Source organism: Bos indicus, chromosome 22, assembly GCF_029378745.1.
Source record: "Bos indicus isolate NIAB-ARS_2022 breed Sahiwal x Tharparkar chromosome 22, NIAB-ARS_B.indTharparkar_mat_pri_1.0, whole genome shotgun sequence".
In the NCBI taxonomy this organism is placed as follows: domain Eukaryota; kingdom Metazoa; phylum Chordata; class Mammalia; order Artiodactyla; family Bovidae; genus Bos; species Bos indicus.
In genome coordinates, this window is record NC_091781.1 from 14,629,777 (window position 1) to 14,643,246 (window position 13,470).

Consider the following 13,470-nt stretch of genomic DNA (forward strand, 5'->3'; position numbering starts at 1 on the left):
CTTTCAGGATTTGAAATAGCTTAACCGGAATTCCATCACCTCCACTACCTTTGTTCGTAGTGATACTTTCTAAGGCCCACTTGACTTCACATTCCAGGATGTCTGGCTCTAGGTGAGTGATCACACCATCGTGATTATCTGGGTCGTGAAGCTCTTTTTTGTTCAGTTCTTCTGTGTATTCTTGCCACCTCTTCTTAATAATCTTCTGCTTCTGTTAGGTCCATACCATTTCTATCCTTTATCAAGCCCATCTTTGCATGAAATATTCCCTTGGTATCTCTAATTTTCTTGAGATTTCTAGTCTTTCCCATTCTGTTGTTTTCTTCTATTTCTTTGCATTGATCACTGAGGAAGGCTTTCTTATCTCTCCTTGCTGTTCTTTGGAACTCTGCATTCAGATGCTTATATCTTTCCTTTTCTCCTTTGCTTTTTGCTTCTCTTCTTCATTAGGGATTACCTAATGGTGATTTTTCTATGTTATCATTCTTTCTGCTTCTTTTATCTTTGTTCTGTCAAGAACTTTCCTTCTTTGAGATGTATCTGTTAAACGGGGCAAAGAGCTTCTTGTAAGTGAACCCCAAATTAAAACCTCCTTTTGTTGAGAGTCAAGGGTTTCAACCCAGGAAGGCTGTAATATGTAAACAGTGAAGAGAGACCTCATTTTAAATCCCAAATCTGTCAGAACCTCTGTAAGCTCTGTTTCCTAAGCTCTACAATGGAGATAAGAAAAGTAGTATCTGCCTCTTGAGGTTATGAGGTGGAGATTATGTGGTTGGGAGCTGGGCATGGTAAACATTCAAGTGTGTTAGCTGAAGGCTCTGGCCCTTTTCAGAGGCCCCGACTCATTCTGTCATCTGTAGGGTTCTATCCCATCATTGGTCTTCTCTGTTCTCTATTATTCATGTGGTTTGTGCTTGTACTCTATGCCAGGTAGGCTGCTGAAGGGCCTGATCTGATCAGCAAATATGGTAGGTGCTGTGCAATGTCTTTAGTTTTGCATTGCTATGCTATGCTAAGTCACTTCAGTCGTGTCCGACTCTGTGCGACCTCATAGACGGCAGCCCACCAGGCTCTCCCGTCCCTGGGATTCTCCAGGCAAGAACACTGGAGTGGGTTGAGGATTTCCCATGAAAGCCTGGATTTCTAGCAATGCTGGATTACAGGTCCACAGTGAAAACTATCAGCTGGAGTGTGATAGCAGCTGCCCCCCACTCACGTTATTAGACAGCTTGAACACTTAAAAATCTGTCAAGAAGGTAGATCTCACGTTAAGTCTTTTTACCACAATAAAGTAAAAAGGAAAGAAAGCAGAGTGCTTGCCAGATCCTGGGTAGAGGGGAGAAGGAGCAGTTATTGTTTAATTGGTACAAAATTTTAGTTTTACAAGATGAAGATTGTCCTGTGGCTAGATGGTAGTGATGGTGATATAACAATGCGAATCTACTTGGTGCTTCTGAACAATAAGCTAAAAAAAGTTAAAAGACCAGTTTATGAAAAGTTAAAGTATATATTATAATTTTAAGAAAATAACGGAAAACAACAACCACCCAACAGTGTGGCCCATGGTAAAGATAAATCAATGTAGCAAATTGAGCGCAGAAATAGAACGGCACATATGTGGTCACAAAGCCAAGGTAATTCAATGTATAAAAGACAGTCTTTTCAACAAATGGTGGTGGAACTATGGTATATCCCTATGAGAAAAAAAAGAACTTCAGCTTCTACCTCACACCATATCCACAAATGCTGACAGATCATAGACGTACACCAAAAAGACAGGGTTATAAAATTTCTAAAAGGAAATATAGGAGAAAATCTTCATGACCTTGGGGTAGGCAGAGATTTCTTACACAGAGAAGCACAAACCATAAAAGAAAAAGTTGATCAAATGACTTCATAAAAAATTTAAAAACTGCTTTCCACAGCCACTATCAAAACAATGAAAAGGCAAGACAGACTGGGAGAAAATAGTCACAATTACATAAACCTAGCAAGGATTTGTATTCAGAATATACATACATCGTTTAACAACACGTTATTATACAGAATTCTTGCTTTCTATTAGACGAAGAACATGATTAAAATAAGGGCAAAGGTCTTGAACTGACAATTTAGAAAAGAGGTAGAATCGCCTTGAACACTATGCCCATGACGCTGGCCCCCAAAGCGGAAACGCACGTATAACTGTACCTAAACGGCCTTTGAAGTGAGACAGTCTAACAGGATAGGGTCATAACTACTCCCTGAGTAAAAAGAAAGTCAAAACTGTCAGTCTACCGATCCTCAACGACTTGATTCTCCAAACTCTTGCAGCTATGGACAATAAGGAAGCCTCGCGATATCTGCAAATACTTTGACACGGCCCTTGAGAAAGGACAACAGGAAGTAGAGAGCGCAGGCGCGTCCGGGGCTTCCCCACAGTTGGCGTCTGATTGCAACGTAAAGGAGGAAAGGGGCGGAGCAAAAAAGAACCAGCTCAGGTATAGGAGCGCGGGACTCGAGCTCCCAGGCATTCCCACGTAGGCGTAGCCGCTACTGTTAACCACCGCCTTCGAGTACGTGCTCTCGCGGTATTTGTCCTGGCTCTCGCGGGGTTTAGCGTGGCAATCAGAGACCCGGCCGGGGGGCGGGGGTGGCGGTCCGTTAGTGGCGTTGGCCTCCGGCCGCGGAGGCAGCGCTTTCTCCTCTGTCTACTGGGAGGTCTCAGGCTGGAGGCCAACCAGGTGAAGAGCGCGGCTGCATGTGTGTGCGCACTCCATGGGAGCCGGGAGGCCTGAGGTGAGAGGGAGCGGGTCTCGGCCTCCGGCGCTGTCGCGACAGGCCTGCGGGAGGTGACTGAGGCGCGGGCTCCGCCCCAGCCCCCGCCCCAGCCCCCGCCCTGACCGCTTTCCTCTCCATCTCTCCCAGCTTTTGCTGCCGCCTCGGTCGCTATGGGGGCGCAGGACCGGCCGCAATGCCACTTCGACATCGAAATCAACCGGGAGCCGGGTGAGCCGGGCCACTGGGGAGCCCTGCGGGGCCTTGGCTTGCCTTGGGGAAGGGGAGGGGTCTACCTTCATCAACCCTCCCCCAAGCCTTTTTGGGAACTGGTAGGCGCAGTCCGTACTCCCTTTTCTCCTGAGGGAAAATCTGTGGAGAGGAGGGTGGTCCGGATACAAACTAATCGGAGTCCAGGCCTCGTCCTCCCAAACTCCTTGCCCCTGCACCCCTCCTGAGTGTTCCTGCCCTGCCTTAGCGCCAGGAAAAGGGGTGCGATCCTTCTGGACTTTGTCTCTCACAATATCTCTAAGGAGCAAACACTCCCAATTTCGATTTCTGGTATCTTGCTCTGTACTATGAGCTTTGGACTCGTACGTTGTATATTTTCTAATTCTTGTGCATCATTAATAGGTTAACTTTGCTTTTATTTTTCCTTAAGTGTCTTTAGCCATAATTCCTTGGTTCATGGGGTAATGACTTAGCACAAGTCTTGGGCTTTAAACCAAAGCATTTAGTATCAACGGACTTGCAATGTGTGTTCTCTTCCATTACTGTTTTCTTTAGGGAATCCAGCCATTCCTTGGTATATTTTTTTGAAAATGAGATATTTTCTTCTCAAGGATAGTTAACTTCATTCTACGTAGCAGAGCGTGCGAGATTTCAAACAGTTTTCTTAGCTTTTTTTTTTTTTTTTTTACTGTGACAGAAGTTTTAATTGGAAGCATGTATACAGTCTTTCTGCAGATCTTGTTCAGCAGATTGTCTACTGTTCTAGACTGAGAATATAGCAATGCATAAAACAAAGGCCTCTCTTCCTTGTAGTTTATATTCTGTTGGAGGAAGACAGACAATAAACCAGAAAAAAAAATAAGTGTCTTGTAATAGGGGTACTGTTTTAATAGATTGGTCAGAAAAGGACATTTTAAGAGGATGACATTTAAGTAGACCTGAAAGAGAAGGTGAGGGTGTGGATATCTCAGAGAAGAACCTTCCTGATAGAGGAACAGATAATATGAAGGCCTTGACGAAAAAGTGTACCTTCTTGTTTGAGGAACAGAAAGTGTAGTAGCCTCCTTGACTTGATGAGAAAGCGTACCTTCTTGTTTGAGGAGTAAAGGAGGCAACTGAGTAGCACAAAATGAGTAAAGGCCAGAGTAAGAACTTTGACTCCGTGAGATAAAATGTTGAAAGGTTTTGAGCAAAGGAATGATGTGATCTTAGAAATTTTTGTTGCATTCTCTCTTCATCTTTTGAACCTTGAGGCTCTTAATCATTATTCTATAGTGAATTTTCGTTTTGAATAAGAAGGCTTATTTTTTTAAGAGTTAAAAATAGCATAGTCCTGGAAAGTAGAGGTCAAACAAAGGTTCTGTAGCCCTGGAAAGTACTCCTTATCTTGTACGCATTCATATCCTAGTTTCGCAAATAACTTTTGTCATGAAACATCTCCAGAATGTGATTGGCAAATGTAAAATGAACTTTGATCACCAATATTATAATACCGTTCCGGTAGAAGTGACTAGAACTCTAGAGAACACTGAACCGTATATAAAACAAGGAATGCTTGCATTGTTCTAGGTTGAACCAGTTGATAACTGGCAATTTCATATGGTTCAGTTTCATATATAATATTGATATTTCTCTAGCACTTTTCAGTATATTATCTAAGTAGTAGGTACTTGTGGAGAAGGCAATGGCACCCCACTCCAGTACTCTTGCCTGGAGTATCCCATGGACGGAGGAGCCTGGAAGGCTGCAGTCCATGGGGTCGCTGAGGGTCGGACACGACTGAGCGACTTCACTTTCACTTTTCACTTTCACGCATTGGAGAAGGAAATGGCAACCCACTCCAGTGTTCTTGCCTGGAGAATCCCAGGGATGGGGGAGCCTGGTAGGCTGCCGTCTATGGGGTCTCACAGGGTCGGACACGACTGAAGCGACTTAGCAGCAGCAGCAGTAGGTACTTGATTTTTACACAGCTTGTAAGAATCTCTTCAGTTGTTTGAAATGAGGTGTCTTGCTTTGTATTATTTAACCTTTAGTATGTATGTCATTGAGTATTTATTCAAGTAATAACTCTTGTCTTCTCGTATAGTTAATAATTCACTTGATACAAAGTAATATCTTTTATTTACTTTGATAAGTAAAGATCCTTTAATGAGTAGCTACGTTGTCCATATTAATGAGAGATCAATAAGTACTGATAAAAATTGAACAGCACAGTGTGTATTTTCCATTACTATCAATGGAAATTTGTATATTTTATAGCAAACGAGGCTTTTGAATTGTAAAGCCACCAAATGAATGCAAGTATATATTAAAAGAGGAATGTCTTTAAATTACATGAGTATAGTTACAGAACTATTCATGTTGTTACTTCTCTTTGAGTTTTGGTGGTTTGTGGCTTTTAAGCAACTAGCTCATTTAATCTTAAGTTGTCAAACAACATCGTCCTTTAATTTAGTATCTGTGGGATCTATAGTAATATCACTTTTATTCCTCATGCTGATAATTTGTGCCTGTTGTCTTTCTTTCTGTGGCCAGTTTGGCTAGGAGTTTTACCAATTTTACTGTTATTTCAAAGAACCAGATTTTCATTTCATTGGTGTTTTGTTCTGTTTTCTTTTTTCAGAGGTTCTGTTTATTTTTTCTGACAGGCAGGTCCACCCTTCTTTGATTAAATATTAGTTCTCTCTATGGTTGTTACTGGTTGGTTAAACTGAGTACCTTTCAGGGCAGACATGAAATAGGAATCTACCTTTTCCTTCTATTTGGTGCTTCAGAAACTTATTTTGCCCTTTTCAGATGTTGTATCAAGAAGTGGAATATTGGAGCCCAGGGAAACAGGTTTTAGATATCTGGTGCAAACTGATTTAAGCCAGTTTAGTCAAAAATGGCTATTAAGTTTTTAGAGCATATCAAGGAGTCACCAATAAGTTAATGGCTGTAGACTGCTTTTGTCACAACCTTGCTACCAGGACACAGTGAAAGCAAGTCACATTTGCCATATGTAGATGTTGACAAGCAAGTATACATACACATAAGTCATAAAACCAGTTCTGTAAGTCTGATGAAGTCATTTTCAGTGCTCCAAGTACTCTTTATGTGGAAGATTTCTGGTCTTGAAAATTGCCATGCGAATCTTTTAGTTTTGTGTACCAGAATCCTCTTAAATCTTGACTAGACCCAGGACCTTTTTGATGAACCCAGCCTGAGGTTCTACTCCAAAGGGTGACTCCAGATTTATGTCCTATTAATGGAAGGGTATGGATTATCTCCAAATGTTTTTATTCAGTCTGTATGTTCCAGACATTACCAGTTTGCCAATAAAAACAGATTTTAAGCATTCATTTTACTAATTACTATTTGATTAGAGATAAAGATAGCAAAAGCAGTATTAGAAGTCACCTCTGGAGTACGGCCTTTGATTTATCACTCCCCTGGAGGCTGTGTGTTTCTTAGAGGCCTGAGGTGTAGTTTTAAAATGAGAATGTCTATGTAAGGTATTTTTGAAAAGTTATAGTTGTAATATATTACATTATAATAGTATAATGGTGTAGACCTTTTTTTGTTTTCAAACTGGGAAATGCTATCATGAGACCAGAAGTCAAACTCCCAATTTTTTCACTCCCATTTCTGTTAGTATTCAATAGTTTTTCAAAGGCAGCAATGACACAACAGATTGAATGCAGAAGCAGATAGGAAAATCTATCTTTTATTACATTAGACATGAAATAGGAAATCTCATGAAATGAGATTTGCAAAAATGTAAAAGATGACACTCATTAAGTTTTTTGTTCATATTTCAAAATGTAAAGTATTAAGAAAGAACCCATATTGGGCTTCCCTGGCAGCTCAGTAGTAAAGAGACTGCCTGCTAGTGCAGGAGTCATGGGTTCAACCCCTGGTCTGAGAAGATCCCACCTGCTACAGAACAACTAAGCCAGTGGGCCCAGCTACTGAGCCTGTGCTCTAAGGCCTAGAAACTGTAGCTGCTGAACCCCGTGTGCCCTAGAGCCTGTGCTCCTTGACAAGAGAAGCCGCTGCAGTGAGAAACCCGTACACTGCAACTGGAGGCTCGTCCCCTCTTGCTGCAACTAGAGAAAAACCTGTGTAGCAACAAAGACCCAGCACAGCCAAAATTAAATGCATAAAATTATTTTTTTAAAAACCATATTCAAATGTCTTTATAAAGTCTTCAGTAATTGTTTAGCATATAGAGGGATTCTGAGACCAAAGAGTTTGAGAACTGCTGATAAAGACACATGCTTTCATAGAACTCAAGCATTGGGTTTTATCTGCAATCGTTTTAAACTTTTTGTTTGAATATAATTTCATGTTTATAGGAAGTTGAAAAGTAAAAGCAGTAAAAAGAATGCCAATCTATTCTTTACCTGCTGCTGCTGCTGCTAAGTCGCTTCAGTCGTGTCCGACTCTGTGCGACCCCATAGATGGCAGCCCACCAGGCTCCCCCGTCCCTGGGATTCTCCAGGCAAGAACACTGGAGTGGGTTGCCATTTCCTTCTCCAATGCGTGAAAGTGAAAAGTGAAAGTGAAGTCACTCAGTCGCGTCCAACTCTTCACGACCCCATGGACTGCAGCCCACCAGGCTCCTCCGTCCATGGGATTTTCCAGGCAAGAGTACTGGAGTGGGGTGCCATTACCTTCTCCGATTCTTTACCTAGATTCTTTACCTAGATTCACCTATTTACATTTTATACCATTTGCTTTATTAATCTCTCTCTTTCTCTCTAAACGCACAATTTTTTTCTGAATCATTTGAAGATATGTTACCCACATCATGGCTCTTTACCCCTAAGTACGTGCATGTATTTATTAAGAATAGAAATATTCATTAAAAGAGTCTTAAACATTTTAAAATTTTTTTCAAAGAAAAGAAAGGGGTATTCTCCAACATAACCACAATGCGGTTGTCAACTTCATAAATTTACATGGATACAATCTACTATCTCTGTATTCTGTTTTTGTTCGTTGGCCTAAAAAATCATTTATATCATTCTTTACCCTCCATTTCCATAGCTTTTGTCTTTTATGAGATTGACATTTTAAAAAGATATAGCCTCCTTCTTGAATAGAATGTTACTTATTTTGTATTTGTCAGAGGCTTAAAGTGGTGTTGGAGAAGACTCTTGAGAGTCCCTTGGACTGCAAGGAGATCCAACCAGTCCATTCTGAAGGAGATCAGCCCTGGGATTTCTTTGGAAGGAATGATGCTAAAGCTGAAACTCCAGTACTTTGGCCACCTCATGCGAAGAGTTGACTCATTGGAAAAGACTCTGATGCTGGGAGGGATTGGGGGCAGGAGGAGAAGGGGATGACAGAGGATGAGATGGCTGGATGGCATCACTGACTCGATGGACGTGAGTCTGAGTGAACTCTGGGAGTTGGTGATGGACAGGGAGGCCTGGCGTGCTGTGATTGATGGGGTCACAAAGAGTTGGACACGACTGAGCGACTGAACTGAACTGAACTAAAGTTGATTTTCCAAAATGATGACCAAGGTGTTTCTTTAAAAGAATGCTTGACTTTAGAATTTTGTTTATGTGGGCCTCAGAACAATGTCATAAAACCCTGGCAATTTATCAAAATAGGTAAAATGGATGTTTTAGCTTTACTGCTCAAGGTTCACATGAATCAAAGAAACTAAAAATATGTTCTTAGTAAACACTATAGAGTATTTGGAACTGAAACTGAGAAACAAGTTTAAAGTAAAGAGGAAGACAAATGTTTGAGTACTGCTTATGACCTAGGGAAAGCCCTCTGACCTCTTTGTAAATGGAAGTGCTGCTGCTGCTGCTGCTGCTGCTAAGTCGCTTCAGTCGTGTCTGACTCTGTGCGACCCCATAGACGGCAGCCCACCAGGCTCCTCCAACCCTGGGATTCTCCAGGCAAGAACACTGGAGTGGGTTGCCATTTCCTTCTCCAGTGCGTGAAAGTGAAAAGTGAAAGTGAAGTCGTGTCTGACTCTTAGCGACCCTATGGATTGCAGCCCACCAGGCTCCTCCGTCCATGGGATTTTCCAGGCAAAAGTACTGGAGTGGGGAAATGGAAGTACTATAGAGTCATTATTGTGGTTCTAAAGTACAGCAAAATTTGCTTGTATTCGAAATTAACCTTTAAACTTTAGATTAATATCCAAAATAACTTATACTTTGAGATAGAGCAGGGCATATGAGACCTGATTTGTACGGGGGCCGGGAGAAATGAATCTCCCATCTCAAGCATGCTCTGGGTCATAAGCTTGTGAATACAATGACTCGATGACTCTGGATGCAATGGTTTGCTCCATTTAAATGATTTCTCCCTTTTGTATATACTCAGACTAATAAGACTTCAGTGCAGTATTGCTTGCATGGTAAGGTTCTTGAAAAGAGTAATTAAATAATACAACCACGTGTCTTAAAGATCATATTTTTAAAATGAATTTATTCTAATCAATTAAGGAGCACAATTTTTCTTAGCCAGATTACCATTTGTGTTGTGACACAGATAGCAAGGAGGGGAACTACTGTGTGGGAGAAAAGGATGGTGAGCAGCACTGCTGTTTTGAATTATTCTCATCTATTTACTAGTTACTTGAAAGACCACAAGGAGGGTTATGCTAATGACAGTGCTGAGAAAGGTCAGAGTGAGGTGTGATCAGTTGTAGGATTTCCCCAGTGATGTTTAAATGTTATAAGATATTCTTATAACTAAAAGCATGCCTTTATCATTGATACTCCTAAGATAAAAAATATTTTTTACTAGAACCTGAAATTCCCTTGTCCCCAGCTCACATTGTCCCATGGGAACAGTTGTCTTTCTATGTGGTTTTTTGATAATGCAGTGTTTCTTTCAGTTTTTTCATGTTATTGCAGAGTTGCCTGTATTTGTAAAGAACCTAGCACAGCATGTGACACACTTGTTTTTTAAGTTGCTTTAATTAGTGCATTTGCGTGAACGTGAGCTTGAGCACTGAGCTCATGTTCAGTTTTAGGGCAAAGGCTTGTTACCATTTCTGTAAGCAAGAAGGTTCTCCTTCACCCCCTTTTCTCCTTATTTTTTTTATAAATTGGGCCCAGAGAATCCCAGTAATAACCACAGGCCTGGTTGAAAGGTCGTGAAGGCAAATTCATACGGATTTTTTTAAAAATTAAATTTTTTTATTGAAAGATAATTGATTTACAGAATTTTGTTGTTTTCTGTCAAACCTCAACATGAATCAGCTATAGGTATACATATATCCCCTCCCTATATATCCCTTTCCTCTTGAACCTCTCTCCCATCTCCTGCCCCATCCCACCCCTCTAGATTGATACAGAGCCCCTGTTGAGTTTCCTGAGCCATACACCAAATTCCCATAGACTGTCTACTTTACATATGGTAATGTAAATTTCCTTGTTACTCTTTCCATACATCTCACCCTCTCCTCCCCTCTCCCCATGTCCTTAAGTTTATTCTCTATGTCTGTTTCTCCATTGCTGCCCTGTAAATAAATTCTTGAGTACCATTTTTCTAGACTCCATGTATATGTGTTAGAATACAATATCTATCTTTCTCTGACTCACTTCACTCTGTATAATAGGTTCTGGGTTCATCCACCTTATCAGAACTGACTCAAACGCATTGCTTTTTATGGCTGAGTAATATTCCATTGTGTATATGTACTACTTCTTTATCCATTCATCTGTCGATGGACATCTAGGTTGCTTCCATGTTCTAGCTATTGTAAATAGTGCTGCAGTGAACAATGAGATACATGTGTCTTTTTCAATTTTGGTTTCCTCAGGGTATATGCCTAAGAGTGGAGCTGGGTCATATGGTGGTTTTATTCCTAGTTTTTATAAGGAATCTCCATACCGTCTTCCTTAGTGGCTGTATCAATTTACATTCCCACCACAGTGCAAGAGCATTCCCTTTTCTCCACACCCTCTCCAGCATTTATTGTTTGTAGACTTCTTGATGATGGCCATTCTGACCGGTGTGAGGTGATATCTCATTGTAGTTTTGATTTGCATTTCTCTAATAATGAGCGATGTTGAGCATCTTTTGATGAGTTTGTTAGCCATCTGTGTGTCATCTTTGGAGAAATGTCTGTTTAAGTCTTTTTCCCGCTTTTTGATTGGGTTGTTTTTCTGGTATTGAGTTGTATGAGCTGCTTGTATATTTTGGAAATCAATCCTTTCTTACTTGTTTCATTTGCTATTCTCCCATTCTGAGAGTTGTTACGGGTTTTTATGGGGACTTTGAGAGGAGAAAATTGGCTTCTTAGCACTATCCTTTTCCTTCCTTTTCTCTGCCTCAAATCTCCACGTGAAATATACAAAGATTTTTCTCCTTTTTTGCCTTTAACGTAAGATGGTTATTCCTTGTCTCTTACCTCTTACTCCTGTTTGAATCCCTGTGCTTTTCAGCTGTTTTTCTACATTTGTTGGTATTCATCTGTCAGTGTTGTTGCAAATGGAATTCTGACAATGGTGGATGAACTACATGTCCAGTATGATTCAGAATTTTTTTTTAACAGTTCTGATAGGTACATCATTTACTTTACAGTCTTTAGCAGTGTTCTTAACCTTGTACTGTAGTACTGCACCCAAAACAATTTGGTTTTGTTCATGTTTTTTTCTTTTGCTCTTAACAACACAGTGCCATGGCAGAGACAGAATTTCTGCTCTAACCATTGCCCCATGAGTGTGAAAGGTCAATAGAAATTTTGTTTCTTCATCAGGTTAGAGGGTAGGGTATTCAGTTCAGTTCACTTCAGTCGCTCAGTCGTGTCTGACTCTTTGCGACCCCATGAATCGCAGCACACCAGGCCTCCCTGTCCATCACCAACTCCCAGAGTCCACTCAGACTTATGTGCATCGAGTCAGTGATGCCATCCAGCCATCTCATCCTCTGTTGTCCCCTTTTCCTCCTGCCGCCAATCCCTCCCAGCATCAGAGTCTTCTCCAGTGAGTCAACTCTTCGCATGAGGTGGCCAAAGTACTGGAGTTTCAGCTTCAGCATCATTCCCTCCAAAGAAATCCCAGAGCTGATCTCCTTCAGAATGGACCGGTTGGATCTCCTTGCAGTCCAAGCGACTCTCAAGAGTCTTCTCCAACACCACAGTTCAAAAGCATCAATTCTTCGGCACTCAGCTTTCTTCACAGTCCAACTCTCACGTCCATACATGACCACAGGAAAAACCATAGCCTTGACTAGATGTACCTTTGTTGGCAAAGTAATGTCTCTGCTTTTCAATATGCTGTCTGGGTTGGTCATAACTTTCCTTCCAAGGAGTGAGCGTCTTTTAATTTCATGGCTGCAGTCACCATCTGCAGTGATTTTGGAGCCCCAGAAAATAAAGTCTGACACTGTTTCCACTGTTTCCCCATCTATTTCCCATGAAATGATGGGACCAGATGCCATGATCTTCGTTTTCTGAATGTTGAGCTTTAAGCCAACATTTTCACTCTCCACTTTTACTTTCATCAAGAGGCTTTTTAGTTCCTCTTCACTTTCTGCCATAAGGGTGGTGTCATCTGCATATCTGAGGTTATTGATACTTCTCCCGGCAATCTTGATTCCAGCTTCTGCTTCTTCCAGCCCAGCATTTCTCATGATGTACTCTGCATATAAGTTAAATAAGTAGGGTGACAATATACAGCCTTGACGTACTCCTACCACTAGAGGGTTCATAATTGTCTGTAAAGGAGAAACTAAAAATATTTGAAATTTTCATCAGTTTTTGTGTGGAGGCATAAGACTTTGGGCGGAAGAACTCTTTATTGAAGTTACTATAGTCCTAGAGAAAAGGTGAAGTTTCAGTTGTTTTGATTATATCTTTTATTCTGAAAAACATCTATCTTAAAGAGATTCCAAAGACCTATGTATGTTGTAGTTTGCAAAGCTATATGATTTTGAATTTTGACACCCACCTAGCCAGCCATTTCTTAGGGATTTATGAGTGATGGAAATACTCTGATAAGAGTATTAATAAATTATTTTACATAGAATAATAAATTATTTCTATGTAAATACAAAGAATAGTACTTAATATTACTGATATTACATGCATTTCCTAAAATTCTGAAATGTTTTTAGATACATTGCTATCTTCCTTTTTGCTTTCTTAACTTTCTCTTCATTTCTTTAGACATCAAGATCAGCTAGAAGGTTTTGAAACTGCATTAATTTGACTCCAGCACTCGATTTGACAGTGCTGACATGGGAGTCTCTTCTTATATGATTCCATTCTTCTACTTTTTATCCTTTAAGGTTGTTTCTTACACAGTAACCTTGTTTTGTCCTCACAGTAACTGACTGACATGCCAGGAATAAAGTAAAATCTTAGTGACACAATATATCAAGGCATTTTGTGTCTACTGGATTATGCCTGATCCAGTTAATTTTGATATATTCTACAAGTCTTGACTATGTACAAATGTTCATAATGGAAAAGCTTTTATAGAATAAAGGGAAAAGGAACTCCTGGAAAATGGTTGTAAT

At 40.5% G+C, this 13,470-nt stretch overlaps 1 protein-coding gene across 3 annotated transcripts in view; it reads left to right on the forward strand.

Annotated features, from left to right (window-relative positions):
• The first annotated feature begins 2,425 nt into the window (after positions 1 to 2,425).
• The window catches only part of NKTR (natural killer cell triggering receptor), a 53,563-nt gene continuing 42,518 nt past the window's right edge, over positions 2,426 to 13,470 (forward strand). For 2 of the 3 annotated variants that reach the window (XM_070776145.1, XM_070776146.1), the window contains exons 1-2: positions 2,595 to 2,778; positions 2,908 to 2,988. In XM_070776145.1, coding sequence (XP_070632246.1) covers positions 2,931 to 2,988 — 58 coding nt within the window. In that variant the 5' untranslated portion in view covers positions 2,595 to 2,778; positions 2,908 to 2,930. Of the gene's footprint in view, positions 2,556 to 2,594; positions 2,779 to 2,907; positions 2,989 to 13,470 lie in introns of those variants that run through there. The other variant, XM_019984096.2, reaches the window with a different exon arrangement.